The sequence below is a fragment of the Rhineura floridana genome, chromosome 5, assembly GCF_030035675.1.
Source record: "Rhineura floridana isolate rRhiFlo1 chromosome 5, rRhiFlo1.hap2, whole genome shotgun sequence".
In the NCBI taxonomy this organism is placed as follows: Eukaryota; Metazoa; Chordata; class Lepidosauria; order Squamata; family Rhineuridae; genus Rhineura; species Rhineura floridana.
In genome coordinates this window covers 157,479,785-157,496,818 of record NC_084484.1, presented here as the reverse complement: position 1 = coordinate 157,496,818, position 17,034 = coordinate 157,479,785, and the positions used below count along the sequence as shown (strand labels likewise).

The 17,034-nt window shown below is 39.3% G+C and overlaps 1 protein-coding gene across 3 annotated transcripts in view; it reads right to left on the bottom strand.

Moving 5' to 3' along the window:
- Positions 1–4,398: 4,398 nt before the first annotated feature.
- The window catches only part of ZDHHC20 (zinc finger DHHC-type palmitoyltransferase 20), a 71,028-nt gene continuing 58,392 nt past the window's right edge, over positions 4,399–17,034 (bottom strand). The window contains exons 9-13 of one of the 3 annotated variants that reach the window (XM_061628564.1): positions 14,277–14,403; positions 12,532–12,621; positions 10,146–10,261; positions 9,835–9,915; positions 4,399–9,041 (exon numbers count right to left, since the gene is read on the bottom strand). In XM_061628564.1, the coding sequence (XP_061484548.1) occupies positions 9,878–9,915; positions 10,146–10,261; positions 12,532–12,621; positions 14,277–14,403 (371 nt within the window). In that variant the 3' untranslated portion in view covers positions 4,399–9,041; positions 9,835–9,877. Of the gene's footprint in view, positions 9,046–9,834; positions 9,916–10,145; positions 10,262–12,531; positions 12,622–14,276; positions 14,404–17,034 lie in introns of all 3 variants that reach the window. The other 2 variants (XM_061628565.1, XM_061628563.1) reach the window with 2 other exon arrangements.

Sequence of the window (17,034 nt, the reverse complement as noted above, 5' to 3'; positions counted from 1 at the left end):
AGGGCTCCCAAATTTAACTTATACTTAAATGGACAATTAAAGTTCATCCTTCCAGTATGCTTGAAGGTTATTCAAGACCGTAGTAATAGCAGCCCAGCTAGAATGCACACCATAGAACAGGCATGGTATCACTAAGTCTAACAGGATATTAGTTAGACTAATAGAGTAATTAGCAGAATCAAGGGAGATAGTAGGGCAACGTGGCTTCCTTGCCCAAATGGCAATGAATATTGGAAGACCTGGGACAGAGAAAAGGAAGTCCTTCACATGGCATATAATTACAACTATGAAATATGTTGCCATGATAAAAGGTTCCAGCCACCAACCTAGAAGGCTTTAACGGGAGTAGACAAATTCATGGAGAAAATGACAATCCAAGGCTAGTAATCTACCCCTCTGGGGCAGTATACTGCTGATTACAAGTTGTCAGGAAATAACTATTTCCTTCATATCCTACTTGTGAGCTTCCTATAGGAATCTGGTTAGCCACTATTTATTATTACATTTATATCCCACCTTCCCTCCAAGGGCTCAAGGTGGCGTACATGGTTCTCTCCCTCCCATTTTATTCTCAAAACAACCCTTTGAGGTATGTAAGACTGAGACTGGCCCTAGGGTCACCCAGTGAGCTTCATGGGAGACTCAAGATTTTAACTCTGGTCTCTGAGGTCAGTTTGACATTCTAACTGCTTTAGGGTGCTGGATTAGATAGGCCTTTGGACTGATCTAGCAGGGTTTTTAAGCTAATTTGCTGATAGTTTACAAAGATTCCATGTTTAATATGGTTGTTAAATCATCTAAAAGTCTACCTTGTTAGGGAATTTGTTGACATTCACAATGTCTTGAACAAATGAAGGTGTAAATGTTTCCTAATGGTCTAGGCCAGGGGTAGCCAGTATGGTATGCTCCAGATGTTGGACTAACAGTATCCCTGACCATAAGTTATGCTAGCCAAGGCTGGTTGAGCACACTGACAACCCCCAGTCAAGGCAATTTTTATACAGAACATAGCAGCTATTTTATTGCATAATAATTTACTTATTTTACTACATCTAGTTTAAAAAGGCAGGATGCTTGCATAATTTAAAATTATATCCAACTGAATGCAGTTCTGATTTCCTCTTTTTTCTCTGGTTATTTATTAATATCTAGGCCCTGGGGCATTGTTTAGGATGTGGCTTTTGTGCCATGCCTATCATCTGCCCTTTTCCCTCCAGCTTTAAAATGCTTTAAAAAAGATTTCCTGATGCACTGCAAAGGACAGTGCTGGCAAAACCCCCATTATCTGCCATTTTTAATTTTGCTCAGAGGCATACCAGCATAGGCAAATTTACAGCATGAGTCTGCATTCCAAGTCTGAGCCATAGCAACAGGCCTGTACACTTGCATCTTAGGACTGGGTTAATTTAGCATGTGTAATTCTGCGCATAATAATAAAACAAAAGCTCCAACCTTTTTAAACACCATTTTTTCTCCCTTTTGTTTTGAGTAGTGAAGCTAGTTACATGCATTTGGTGGAAAAAGGAAAAACGGGACAGCTCTGGCCAGCAGGACCTTCATTATTTTCTCACCCACACTGGCCCTTTCAGGCTGGAGTCGAGCACCTCAAATACAATTTCTTATAGGAGCATGATTGCCCTGCACTTTTGCATGCATAGTTTCATCCATGAAACAGTGAAGTCTACACAGAGAAAGGCTCTCAGAATATTTATGGAGAGTCCACATAGGCTCTTTATGTACAGCATTAATTTTCTAATCTAATTTAGGGCCATGTAGGGCAGATGTTGTGACTGGGGTGTGCAAGTTGCTAATAAGCATGAAAGAAAACAGACAAGCTGTCCTATTCAAGAAGCAAAACACCTGAACACATTCAACAACTCTTACATTATCTAGTATGGTAGAGTGCAAAATGTTATTTTCTGTTTTCCAGGGTCCTTAAAACTGCTGACCACAGTTTATTTAGATAATTTAGAACTATTTTGAAGTGGATGGTCTGAAGGATTAATTCAGGTTTAATTAACCAGATACACTTTCAAATACAAATCTTAAATCTAAAGCTCCTATAGATTGGTGTCTGAATAAATCAAGCTGCTGAGTTTGTCTTCCTTGCAGACTGTCAGCTTTATAATTACCTATGCCCCAACATTAACATTTTATTTCAGCTGTGAAAGTAGAGACCACCTGAGTTGCCTGTAGTCCATATAGCTTAATATCCAGTCTGTAAGCCATAGTGGAATTAAAGTTCCCTGAAACATTCAAATAACGCATTATGTTATATTGTAGTTTACAGAGTTGTCTAATTAGAAAAAAGGATTTTATATCTAAACTTTTTGAGAGTGGGGAAGATAAAGGGACAAGCAAGGCTCAAAAGTTCCGAGTGTGAGCAGTTGCCAGTACATATACTTTAGGCTTTGTTTCAGCTGAGCCCAAGGACTATCTGTTAATTCCCATCAGCGGGCATATACTGAAAATTGAGGTTGCACACCTTGTAGCCAGTGATAAGACTTGTGTTCACCTCTGTCTAATCTCTTAAAACTATTGTTTGCATCACATAGTTGTGTTGAATGCTTCCTTTTTTCTTGCACGCACCTACCAGTTTCATTGGATTTCTACTTTTTCCTGAGTGAATATTAAAGAAAGCGATGAGGAACCTAAATTACGTGTCTTTCCTTATAATCTGTCTGAAAACACATCAAAGGGAAGAGGAGGTGGAGGAGGATGATCTTTCATGTCAAGGTAAAGCTGAAAAAGGCAGGAAGAATGGGCATTAGCCATGGAAAGGCTTCGCCAGTTAAGGACTGCTGGATAAGGTTTTGTGCACAAAGAGAGGCACCCAAAGATGAGGATGCCAGGAATCAAGCTATCCCAATAATATCATTCTCATTATGGGACTTCTCAGAGTTCAGGAAGTTCTGGAAGTTTGGGATTACACCCAGCTCTATTTCTGTACATCATCTAAATCTGGTGGGGTGATAGAAGAGCTGAATATTGAGTTCAGTAATGGGTTGGATAAGGTCTCTAGATGGATGGTTCCATAGTCTGGAAGGGGGGATTTAACTTGTTTTGGACTCCCTTCTGAAAGAGCAGATTCACAGCTTGAGAGTACTTCTTGATCCAGCTTTGTCACTTGAGGCACAGGCGGTCTCAGTGGCACCATGCTTTCTAGCAGCTTAGGCTTAGCAGAGAGGCTATCATCTCTCCTGACAGGGATAGTCTGGCATCAATGACCCAAGCTTTGGTAACATCCCATCTAGACTGCAGTAATACATTATACAAGGGATTGCCCGTGAAGATGGTTCAGAAGCTGCTATTTGTTCAGGCTACAGGAACTGGGAGTTTGACTGGGGCAGGTTGATAAAAACGTACCCCATCAGTTTTGAGAGGCCTACACTTGTCACTAGTTCACTTCTGAGCTCAGTTCAAAGTGCTGGTTTTAACCTTTAAATCCCTTCATGGTTTGGAATCCAAGTACCTTAAGTACTGCCTCCTTTCTCCCTATTAAATTACCAGAACACTGAGGCCCTTCTCAAAATGTCTCAAAAAATCAATGCAGTGGTAATGAAAAAGCCCTCTTGTCTGCAGTGCTGACTATGGAACTCTCCCCCCCCCCCAGCTTGCCTGCCACACACCCTATCATTTTAATTATTTTGATATATGGCATTCATTTTCAATATTGGAAGGATACTGTGTTTTAAACTCTGTTGTTTTAATTGATATATGTATTGTTTATTGGTTCTACTTTAGCTACCATATTTTTTTTTGCTGTGGTTTGTGTTTTCACTACATTGTATATTACCCTGGGATGATGCGAGGGCAGTATATTAATAGCACAACTAAAATTAATTCTGAACAAAATACTTGGGTGGCAACTGGAAAGAAGATTTTCAGATGCACCAATGGGAAAGATGCTCTTGATGAAGGGGGGATGGCTGACTCCAGGCGAGTGTGCTTTGGCAATAATTGGAAGGCCACACAAGACTTCAGAGCTCTCCGATAAATGGTACAGTTTGAATTAGGAAGCAAAGAGGTTTGGCTTTTACACCTTCAAGAGTTCCCAAGCCAGTGTATAAGAGGGCTGGGACAATTTTCCATTTCAATTATAGATTGTTAGTGAGACCTGAAAAATGTATCCTGTCCTTAATATGTTAGCCTTTGCCAACTAGTATTTCCAGACAAAATGTGGGGACCCAAAATGGAGGTGAGCTGGTGCTCTCTGGCAACATCTCTTCGCTGTCTTTACCAGAGATAGCTCCAACATTTAAAGCCTTTCTTCCCAAGTGATGTCCCCACCCATTTATACCCAAACAAAAAGGATAATTTAAATGGTATCTTCATCACTAAAGTTACCACCAATTAGAAATGCAGTTCACAACAGTCAGTTCATTTTCAATGTATTTATTTAGTTTCTTTTGCATTCAATACGTCATAATCCATTTAACGTATCATCACTTTGGCAAAGAAGGGCTTAAAGATGATGCTTTTTCCCCTAAAAGAGGAGTTACAATTAAGATATGGAAGTCTGAGTCTTGGTATATAAAATACTCAAGATGATCTAAAATTATTGGTGAAAAATATACATGAAGATATTACAAGATGCAGATAAAAACATGATAATTTCAGGCAAAGTGATCTATGTTGTATATTTTATTCAAAAAAGACCATTTAAAAAGTCACTTTTAAAGTATTAATGGCAATGTTTTCTTTGTGCATAAGAATATTCCAATTTGCAACAAAAAAGATGCATCATTCACATGATACATCCTCTAAATAACCTCATACCAATTTAAATTGAGTATTTTGCAAGCTGACTTAGTACAATGGATATACCTATATTTAAGTAAAATACTTGCACACACCTTTGTCATAAATACAGTGCAATATATCTGACATACCCACCGGCAAACACACAGATTGTGGCAACCCTGGACATAAACTAAGGATGCCAGTCTTATGGCCACGTAATTTACACTGGGCAGGAAACAGAGACAGTGGAGAGCAGTTCTCCATTATGCACTATAGCCTGCAATCCTAAACCATGCAAGTCTTCTTTGCAGAAATCAATAGGATTTCCTGGTAAACGCAATTAGGGATGAGTGAAAAGGCTGCAATCCTTAAACCACTTAATATCATGTTTTCCTGGTACAACCCCAGAATTCTGGGAGTCTTCAGAACTACAACATAATGTAACCTACACACCAGATACAGTTTACTATTTTATTGTGTTTTTTTGTACCAAGAAGATCATCCTGATGCTATTTTAACTTGCGACCAAGTTACGAGCCAGCCATATCCCGACTGGATAATCTTATTTATTTGTTTATTATTATTTTTATTCATATCCCGCCCTTCCTCCCAGTAGGAGCCCAGGGCGGCTCAACTTCAATAATTTATTCTGTAAACATAGTCAGGCTCTTCCCACCATTTACAAGATTCAAGTAAGATCTGGAGAACATATACTGGATATTAAGACTAAGTGAAAACATGATTTTACAACATAGATTCAAGAGATGCATTGTTAGGTCTGTTGGAAGTGGAGCAAGAGCAACTCCTACCTGGGTTCTTTTGTTTGTATTCTAGAAGGAAGATAGAGTTAGGGTCCTCCAGCTGGCTAGGCTTGCCTACCTTTACCTGTGCTCTTCTCTACCTAACTTCCTTCCATTGTAAACTGATATGCTCAGGGAAGCTGGCCTGCCCCTCCTTCGTCTGTCCAAGAAGAAAGGAGACATCTTTGTCTTTGCTCTCTCTCCTGAGCCATGAGGGCAATACCCAAGTCTAGGCATTGCACCTCCAACTTAAGTTAGCTAGTTAGAACTAGGTATGCCTTTCCTATCTACTATGTATTTCTATAAATAAAGTAGCTTTTTCTTATTTTACCAAGTCTTAAGTCTCAGTAATCTAAATGCGGGGTAAAAGCCTGTTTCTAAGGTAAATACACACACTGGTACAAGCAGCTCAGACCGCTGAATCACTCTGCATATATATTTCCATAACAAGGTCACTACAATCTAAGGTCACACTGTATATTACAACTGGCATCATTTTAAAGCTAAAAAGATGCTTGGACCCTGACTGACTCATAGTAGGAGATATCAATTATTAGGGTATTACTCTACCAGAAAAAAGTAGCAAACTGGTAAATGTAGACTTTTCTAATATTTTTTAAAAAACACTTTTCACTCCAAATCTGCAACATAAAATCTAACTCATAAAAGCTGCCCAACAAACCAAGTCAGGCTTTTCTAGAATCAGAACTTGACTTGGAAGATGGACTTTTAGATGCAACCAGGAATGTGCCTATGCTTGCAAAAATGCAAACTGTATTTACTAATATTAAAAATAAATGTGCATACAATAAGCTATTTCCAATTACATTGATCCTTAACTGCTGCTAGTTCATTAACCAGCAAAATGCTTTGATAAGGCATTGGAATTAAAACTGTAAACACGTATTTCAGAATAATAAACAGCTTTAGAAACTATAATCTTTGGTGTAATTTCTCAACACTGTTAGGATGGCTTACACATTAAACAACAGATGCCATGTACAGGAGTTCTAATGGAACTTTAAGTGGTTTAAGGACTGCAAATCAATCTAAAATATTATCTATTGACAATATTACCTCAATAACAATGAAAAAAAGGAATGCATTATCAGTAATATGTGGACTTCTAACATTCATATTAAGTGCAGATGGGCCTTTATTTCTATGTATACTGTATAAAGAGAACCCTGTTACCCATTCATTTTATGTACTCTACATATTTATTCACTTACTAGAAGTGTGCTGCTGTAGTTGACCTATTGATAAGCACAACCCATAAATGTACGGCTTGGCTCTCAAGATTAACTCAGTCCCATTCTATTCCTTCTTGAAGCTGTTGAGGGTCAAAGCATAGGTATTATGAGAGAAGCAGAGCAGAGCAGGACGGCCCCACTTGCTTCAAACAGGAAGGTGCTGTCCATTCGCTACAGTTCCTAGCTAGTGCAAGGAGTTGTGGGACCGCTCTGTGGGTTGTATAGTAGTAGTAGACTTACTGTCTGTCCATCCCCACTTGACCTGGAGAAGCTATCTTCAAGGTGCAGTTGGGCCACATAAAGCTTCCTTCTGCCATGCACTCAAGTAGGAGCACTGATGGCAACTGGTATTTCTGTGCACGAAATGGGACTAAATCCCTTTATCTGAGTATGGAGACTGAGGTTACTGAGAGCCCTGAGCTTGATCATACATGGGGAGAGAATAAGATCCAACTTTAAGTTTAGGTTTGTCACAAAGACAGCACAAACTATTTTAGCTTTTCCCTCATTTTATTTTATTTTAATTAATTTATTTATTATTTGATTTATATCCCACCTTTCCTCCCAGCAGGAGCCCATTTTATAACCTAACCTAAGATGGGCAGTTCCAAGGAAACATTGAGCTACTTTACAAACTACAAAAATGATTTTGTGTATAATCCCTTCCCCAACCACTACTGTGTTGTCTAAGGTTTGCAGAGTGGACCCAGTTTCTTTCACATGTATTATACATGGGAGAAATTATATCAAAAGGGTTTGAGAAGTATTTAGTATTTTATGGTACTAAGAAATGTTGAGCAGTTGAGATACAATTTATGATAGGGAATTAAAAGGTACATGTCAAGACAGAATGATGGGCAGTCACCTCTAGACAGCCAAGGAGGAACTTCGTGGCCACTCTGGTCTCTTTCTCAGAGTACTGGTAGCCAGAGTTCTGCTTAGAGGGGAGACGGTGGGGGAGATGAAGCCCCACACACTTCAATATACTTCCAAGTCAACCGTTTAGTACCTTGCTGCCCATGTGAACTGATCACCAATAAGCTCCCACAGCAGTTTGCAGAATTATTTGCTCAAAAAAAGATTTATGTCTTAAAGGACAGGACTTGGATCCAGGGTCATTGAGGCTGTTGGAGGGATAGTAGGATCCTAGATGACACAGCAGAGGTACTAGAGAACAAGACCCTTTTTCTCCCTTGTGTGCCTTCTTCCCCAGCTTACTCAAGCAATATTCCTGGTAAAGATCCTTGTCAAATCCAGCCCCATAAAGTACAGTACATATTTTGCTTCTTTTCCCTTAAAAACAGAAAAAGAAATGGTTGATCTCTGGGGCTGGTCTGAAAGAAGATAGAGAAATCAACTGGCTTCAGAAGGGATTTGTATGTTGGGACTATCCATCAAAAAGATTTAGAAACAATATTCAGATATAGGGGAAGGAGAGGAAATCACTTAATTAGATTATATTCTTGATATGGCTTAATTAAACAAATTCAAAAAATTAAAATATTGGCTCTTTTTTAAAAAAAAACTCCAAAAGCTGAGTAAACTTAATTGTCCAGAATAATGTACCAAGTTGCCAGTGGGCCCTTATTTTGAAACAAACATGCAAATGAAAAACCTTGCTTGCCTGATATTGTATTGCAACAAAGCAAGTCTGTAGAAAGAGAACTTCAATATCAGAAAGGACTAAAAAGCCAGAGTCTTGGGTTGGCTGCTTAGCAACACCTACCAATACCACTGGTTATCTGATAACGGCAGTGGAGAAAGCAAAAATGCATCATGCTGCAAGTCCACCAGATAGTGTACAGAGACACAAAATCATACTGTGCCATTTCAATGGCCATACTCTATGACTGTATTATATACTTACCCCCCCCCCGACTTGCTATGAAAGTTAATTCCTGTATGACACTGGCATGGCATTTCTCACGTGAACTTTGCAAAATCAGTCCCCTACACCACAGTGCAGCCAAAATGCATAGTTTCTGCACTTTAAAGAGTCTTGCATACCATTCTGGGGCATTTCAGGATTTGGCCTTTATAGCAGCTTACGTCCGTGCAAAAATGCACATCAAGAATCTTAAGGCATCAGACTTCCCACTCTGCAACACTGCTCATAAGCATCCACTGGATACCATCAAGGATTTCATTTTTCATATCCTGTTAACATGCTGGCACTGTTCCATTGATATATCAGTGTCTTCCATCAAAATTAAGTAATATCCAAGCACAAATGTATTGTAGAAACCTATCTGGAAAATAAATTAAATTAGTGTAATACTGCATAAAGAGAGATATGGGAAAAATACATGGCTACCTTACTCTGTATTTAGATCTATATAGTTTCTTTGTATGAACTGCTGCTTATATAGGCTTTCCAAAAAATACTGAAGAATGCATGGGCCCTGTGCTGTACAAATGCAGTTCTGATAAAACAGAAGCTACTTCCGCTCTATGATGGAATGTTCGGCAAATAAGTCTCCCACCTTCCCTTTCCTCTTGTCTTGCTGAGTGTCCCTGCAGTTTGCTCAAATCTGCCTACTGCTTTAAATCTGCGTGGGAGACAGGTTTTTTGATATCTCAAATTAGCCTAGGAAACCCTTCTCCTTATCCCACACAAGCAGGGAATGATTATGGATACTCCACAGTGAAGGAGAAGGACTTCGGACATGCTTAGCAGCACTGCCCCCCCTTCTTGGATGGAATTCCAGAACTGAAAGCAGGTGACAACTCTGAGATCTGCTCAAATTAGAGCTGTGCTTAGTAACGGGTGACAGCATCCAATGCATTCTTGCTGGCACCAAATGAGGAGTGATGGGCAGAGGACAATCATTCTAACATCTGTATCTAACAATGGATTGCAGTATTTTCAAGGCCTTACTTTTTGTGTTTCTGTCTTTGCTACTTAAGTCTAGGCTTTATATTTCTGATGCATCAGCCACACTCCCTTTTCCTTGTAAAAACGTTTTCAGAACTAAATGCTATTTCATAGCCTTGCAAAGTCACAATAAATCACTATTTCTGAGCAAAAGTTATCTTACCATATTTTACCCCCACTGGGAGGAATGGGCACTGAAACCAAGATCAGCTCTCCAATGAAACTATAATATGCTTTTTAACACCTTAAAAGAAAGAAAGAAAACACCATAGTGTAAGTTACACTTTAGAGACTTTACCTGGTGGACATTTTGATGGTGCGGAGTCATTAAACCAGCATTTGATGACTTGGGAGAAGACAAAATTGTCTATGTTTAAAAACCAAGCCCTTTCCAGACTTTCCCCCCCTAAAATCAGGATACTGAAATTCTGTTCTGTAACAAGCAATTATAATTCATCAGTTACCATTTAGTACCTGATATAACATTTTCATCTTCTGAACTGACTTCCACCCACTGGTTTTCATTGGCTAGCAATTGGTTTTGGGACTCACTTAGTGGCCGAGCAGGAAATGGCTGACTGGGACCAGAGCTGAAAAAAAGAATTGCTATCAGAAGTTGGATTCTGCACACCAAAGACTTACCCTTGAAATTCTTCATTAAATAAACTCTATTCTGGAGAACACCACAGTATAAATCAATATTGTTAACAGTCAGTTCAGACATAACTAACAGGAGCTTCAGGATTATGTGCCACTCTCCCTCCTTTGTGTATGATGGGAGGAGATTTAAAGCTTTAGTTCCTGGTTAGTAGCAAAGTTTGCTAACAAGGAAAGGAAGCTTTCAATCTCCTCCCCACACATGTGAGGGGGAGGTTGGATTGCACAAGCCTGAAGCTCACTCTGGTTCCCTCACACAACAAGATACCACAGTTTGGTGTTACATCTAAATTGGCCCAATCTCTCTAAAGGGCTTCTCTGAATGCCTGGAAAAGAACAGGAAGGCTGCACAGAAACACAACTGACGAACACCATCAACACATGGACTCCTATGGAATAATTGTATAAGATGACATTGTAAAGATACAGAAAGTACAGTAAGCCTTACATCATATCTGTGTGCTTACTATTCTTTAATACAATTACACACCCAATGCTTTTCTTCATGTGTTAATATATACTATGTATTGTATAGTTTTGCTGCACAGGGAATTAACTGGTCAGAACAGAGAGCTGGTAACAGGGCTAATCTGCTCTACATGGGAGGCTAGAAGCTCAAACAACTTTAAATGCGGAAAGGGTCCATAACTGAGCTTGCCCTTAATCTTCCAGCTTAACTCATGTGCAAAATAGCTTCCATCAGTGTTTTTAGAAGTAGGCTAATGCCAATGGAAAGTTCTCAAGGGACACCATGCATTGGCTCAGTTTCTGAAAATTGATGGCAGAAAGAAACATTTGGTATCAAGGTGATGCTGGGTCTTCCTTCAGACAGTAAGAGCAAAGAGTGTTTTATCTTGATATGCTTTTCCTTGGTCTCTTCCTGGGACATTTACCTCCCCATCCAGAAACCAAGAGACTTGAGCTCACTTCTGAGTTCCAACTGGTCCCTGAAGTACTATTAAATGAGAGTAAGGAGGATATTTAAGAGAAGTGCCCTCCCTTAAATTATATAGCATGGGAGCTACCAAAACCTAGAGTATGGTAACTCGCTACAGAGGTCAGCAGAAACTGAAAGAAAACTCTGCTCCCTAAACACGTATTTTTTTTCTTTTGCAACCACTGTGTGGTGAAGTCAGTTCGCAACAAACTTTCAAAGACTAGTCAATTAGATCTCCTTAAAAACCAGAGTGCACCAGTGTATTTAGTACTGATCAACTGTTTAATGCTCATCCTGGCATTTTAACCTTCCAATTGTTCAGCATTGGCCAGCACCTTTCCAAAGCCATTGACAACATAAAAACAGTTATTTGAGTGGACTGGGACCATGACTTCAATGCTACGTAACTTTTACACTTCTAACGTGCAAAGCACTTTACCATCTTCATGATGTTTGCACTTAATAACCTGGTAAGGTGTATAACTCTTATTCACAGCTCTTAAGTGCCCTGCAAGTATTTCAATGTGCATGTGCTGTAATGTATAAGGGGGCTAAGTTCCTGCCACTTAACAATATGGTATTATATTATCGCTCTACTTGATTAATATAATAACATTTATAATTATCAATTATTTTTTATGTTAATACATTAACTAAATATTGTTAAACTAATTATTATGCCATCCATGGGTGTCTAGGGCTGAAGGGACAGAGTTTCAGTCCTTCTTGTTTTGTTTTGTTTTAAAAAAAACACAACAGCATTATCAATAATTCTCTTGCTTTTTTATTCTTGCTCTACGAAGAAGAAATTCTTCTTTTATATGCCTGCTAGATTCCAGAGTGTAAGCAGCTTACTCTTGTATTGTCAGATGCCAAGAGATTCTGTAGTGGTGTTGAAGTCTCTGGCGGTGATGCACTGAAGTGCTCAGACATCACAACATGCCATATTACCACAAGAATTCAGGAAAGCAAAGGACAGAAGTCTGAAGGAAAGGCAGGAAAAGACAAAAGGCAAAGGAAATTTGATGGTGGTGGGAGTAAGAACAGATGCGGAGGGGATCTGATAATAGGTCAAAAGCAGGGACAGGGAACAAAGCAGACCACAGGAACAGAAGAGGGGGGAGAAGACTATTTCTATTCAGCCACAGTTGTGGCCTTTTCCAATAATTTTTTAATGGTCTTCAATAGGCATTTCCCTTTGCTTCACTGAAATGATGCAGGTAAGATAAACAGAAACAAATCACAAATGGAAGAAAAGCCACAAACCTTTTGGCAGGATCATTTTGGCTTGAGACTGTAAGTTGCTCTGGGTCCATAATCACTAGGCGTGTCGGAAAGTTACAGCCATCTCCTAAACTGCATAATAAAATTTACACGACATAGTCAACATTTAATTAGCATACTAATTATTAAAAACTAGCACTAACATATACACTGCATTTAAAATAATTGTACAAAGTGGGACTGGGGTATTTGGCACATTTGAAGGCCCCAGTGAAGTAGGTATCACATCACTCCGTAGGGTAGTTTAGCTGTCCAGAAAGTGGAATAATGGCTTTGGTTTGCATAGGAGATGGTAAGTAATTTTTCAGCATTGAAGGTTCCACTTTGAACATTGCAGCTTATTTTACCTGCAGGTAATTTGCACATAATTTTTTTTATGAACACCTTTCAAGTAAATATGTATTTGTTCAACACACAAAGTTTGTCTTAAAAGCAAAAACGTCTCTCCATTTGAACAACACAGAACACATATGAGTTGAACTGTACTGCAAGTTTGAGCTTAGGCAATACTGCCGTTTTAATCTTAAGAAAGCTTCAACTGCATGCCTTTGCAGTATTATCAGCAAGTTGCATGCAGCCTCTGTAACTCTGGAGTCCACAGTAGTGGTTTTGAATGTCTAAGTTTGACCTGAACAGAGAAAGAAATCTAATTTTCTTGCTGTTTCTCTTAAATTTTTGAAACACGGGTTTAGCTATTACTGAGGAAACTATACTTGGCTGCTGACTTCACCTAGCAAGGCAATCTTTTTTAATGCAATGCTCTTACAAAGATCTGAGCAAATCATATAGCACAGTATCAATTCTCACACCAGTTAGTATCTGGAATGTCACTAAAACAGATACCTAAAAGTGTGGTCTGCATGCTGGGAATACTAACTGTAGGACTTGGCATAGATGCCACTTTTTATTTTTATTTTTAAAGACAGTTGTAGAAATGATATGCAATACCCACAATTCAGAACCAATTGCGGCCAACTATTTTGACATGTTTTAAAACCGGGGGGGGGGGGGGGGAGAAGAAAGTGTAAAATCATAGAGAAAGCTGTTTGTGCCACCTAATGCTCATCTTCAATATAGTTCCCCCTATATTTAACTGAGCCAGAAATGCAGCCCAATCCTATTAATGTCTACTCAGGAGGTATGTATCATTTGATAAATGGCATTTACTCCCAGGTAAGAGTGCACAGGACTCACAAACAGTAATGCAGAATAAAAGGTATCTATGGCAAAGTTTGGAAAACTTCTGTCAATAGTAAATAGATAGTAACCAGGATCTTTGTGGTGGTGGGCTTACAATTTTAGAAAACGGAAAGCACTATCTAGATTACAGAGGGATGAAATGTAAAAGCAGGGTTCCATTAGGGAGTGGCATAGTCCTGAAGAATAAAAACCAAGTATCTAGTTAACAGAGGTTCATGTTTGGAATATTTTAAATGATCTGTATAAAATGCCTGACAATAAGGACCCTACAACATGGAGGATTGAACCTACATCTTCTCTGGCTCTATTATACACAGAAGCATTTTTTAAAGTCAGCTACAGTATACTTGACACAATATAGGTGCTGGCACTAAAATATGATAATTGTTCAAGAATTATACAAGCTAAAATGTTAGAAGTCTTTAGATTCTTTGTGAAGTTCAGCTGTCCTCTCCAAATTACCAAACTCTAGACTTTACTGTTAAAGAACTTTTTAAAGCAGAAATATATAATTTAAAAAGGAGTACCTTGTAAAAATTGGTAGCAACCAGTACTGTTTCTCATCTCCAAAAACTTCTCTCAAGTTTTTACTGCATCCAAGAGAGAAGCCATTTTTGTCAGGTCCATTTCGAAACATGGGTGCCCTGAAAGCTTCTGTACCACATACAACAACAGAAAACAAATTAAACAACCAGGGAAGGAGGAACAAATCTCTTAAGAATGTAAGAGCCCTGTTGGATCAAACTAAATGCCATCTAGTCCAGCATTCTGTTCTCAAAGGGGCCAGCAAGGTGCCTAGGGGAAGCCTGCAAGCAAGACCTGAGCACAAGAGCACTCTCCCACTTGTGCTCCCCAGCAACTGGCCTCTGATCCTGGAGGTAATATATGGCCATCATGACTAATAGCCATTGATAGCTTATCCTCCATGAATTTGTCTAATCTCTCTGACAGTTAAGCTGGTGGCCATCACTACATCTTCCCACCTTCTTTCAATCCACCTCCTCCAAACTATGCTTAACCATATACTCCTCCATCATGTCCCCTCTTACATGCTAGAAGCCTCCAAGCCAAGATGAGAGAACTGGAGTGCTTTGTCTTAGAGGACAGCATTGACAGAGTGAACATAACTGAAACCTGATGGAACTGGGACCAATGGGACATGGTTATCCCTAGATATAAACTATATGGGAAGGACGTACTGGAAGTAGTGTTGCTCTATATGTGAAAGAGGGCAGAAAGCCAGAAACCCCAGAAGAGGCAGACTCCTCCACAGAATCATTGTGGGAGATGGTACTGGGCCCCAAGAGTAATTTAGTACTAGGGACGTTCTATCGTCCCCTTGATCAAAGTGCTCAGGGAGATCTTGCGATGAAAAATGAAACTGAGGAGGTATCCAAACTAGACAATGTTGTAGTAATGGGCGACTTCAACTTCCTTGACATAAGATTTGCTACATATGTGTTCAATTAATGACAAAGAGGTAAAATTTATATATACCCTAAATGACTGTGCCCTCGAACTGTTGGTCATGGAATCGACCAGAGAGGCAGCAACCCTGGATTTAATCTTAAGTGGCACCCTGGACCTGGTGCGAGATATTATCGGTTGTCGAACTGATTGGGAGCAGCCAGTGACCATAGTGCTATTAAATTAAACATACATGTAAACGGCCAATTCCCAAGAAAGTCTAATGATCACTTGACTTTAAAAGAGGAAACTTCCCCAAAATGAGGGGATTAATAAACAAGAATTTGAAAGACAAGGTTCAGAGGGTCAAATCACTCCAAACTGCTTGGGAGCTGTTTAAAAACACAGTTTTAAAAGCTCAACTGAGTATCAAAGATCAGGAAAGGTGTTATCAGGGCCAACAGGATGCTGGCGTGGTTAATGAGCTGAGTCAAAGAAGCTATTAGAGGCAAAATGGGTTCCTTAAAAAAAATGGAAGTCTTGTTTGAATAAGAAGAAAAGGCACACAAACTCTGACAAAGGAAATGCAAGCAGACAATAAGGAATGTTAAAAAAAATTGAGGAGCACATTGCTAAAAACATCAAAACCAACAATGAAAAAATATTTAAATACATTCAAAGCAGGAGACTGTCTAGGGAGGCGGTTAGACCCTTGAATGACAAGGGAGTCAAAGGTGTACTAAAACAGGACAAGGAGATGCAGAGAAGCTAAATGAATTTTTTGCATTCACAGTGGAGAACATAGGGCAGATCCCTGTGCCTGAACTAACTTTTGCAGAGAGTCTGAAGAACTGAGGCAAACAGCAGTGACAAGGGATAAGGTTCTAGGCTTAATAGACAAAATAAAAACTGACATATTGCCGGGTCCATATGGGATACACCCAAGAGTTCTCAAACAACTCAAATGTGAGATTGCTGATCTTCTAACAAAAATATGTAACTTGTCCGTCAGATTCAACTCCATATCCAAGGACTGGAAGTAGCCAACGTACCACCAAAAGGGATCCAGGGGGGATACCAATAATTACAGGCTGGTTAACTTAACATCTGTCCCTGGAAAACTGGTAGAAAGTACTGTCAAGGATGAAAAAAACAAGCAGATAGAACAGCAAGCCTTGCTGAAGCAGAACCAGCATAGCTTCTGCAAGGGTAAGTCTCGTCTCACTAATGTATTTGAGTTCTTGGAGAGTGTCAACAAGCATATAGATAGATACGATCAGTTGACACAGTATACTTGGACTTTCAAAAAGCTTTCAACAAGGTACCTCACCAAAGACTCCTGAGAAAGCTTAGAATTCATGGAATAAGAGAAGAGGTCCTTTTGTGGATAAAGAATTGGTTAAGTAGCAGGAAACAGAGTAGGAATAAATGGACAGTTCTCCCAATGGAAAGTTGTAGAAAGTGGAGTCCCCCAAGGATTGCTATTGGGATCTGTGGCTTTTTAACTTGTTGATAAATGATCTAGAGATAAGGAGGAGCAATGAGGTGGTCAAGTTTGCTTATGATACTAAATTGTTCAGGGTTGTTTAAACAAAAAGGGATTTGGAAGAGCTCCAAAAGGACTTGTCCAAACTGAACAAATGGGCAGTAAAATGGCAAGTGCAGCTCAATGTAAACAAGTGTAAAGTTAAGCACATTGGAGCAAAAAATCTTAATTTCACATATATGCTCATGGGGTCTGAACTGGCAGTGACTGACCAGGAATGAGATCTTGGGGTCGGAGTGGATAGCTCAATGAAGATATCAACCCAGTGGGCTGCAGCTGTGAAAAAGGCAAATTCCATGCTGGGGATCATTAGAAAAGGTACTGAAAATTAA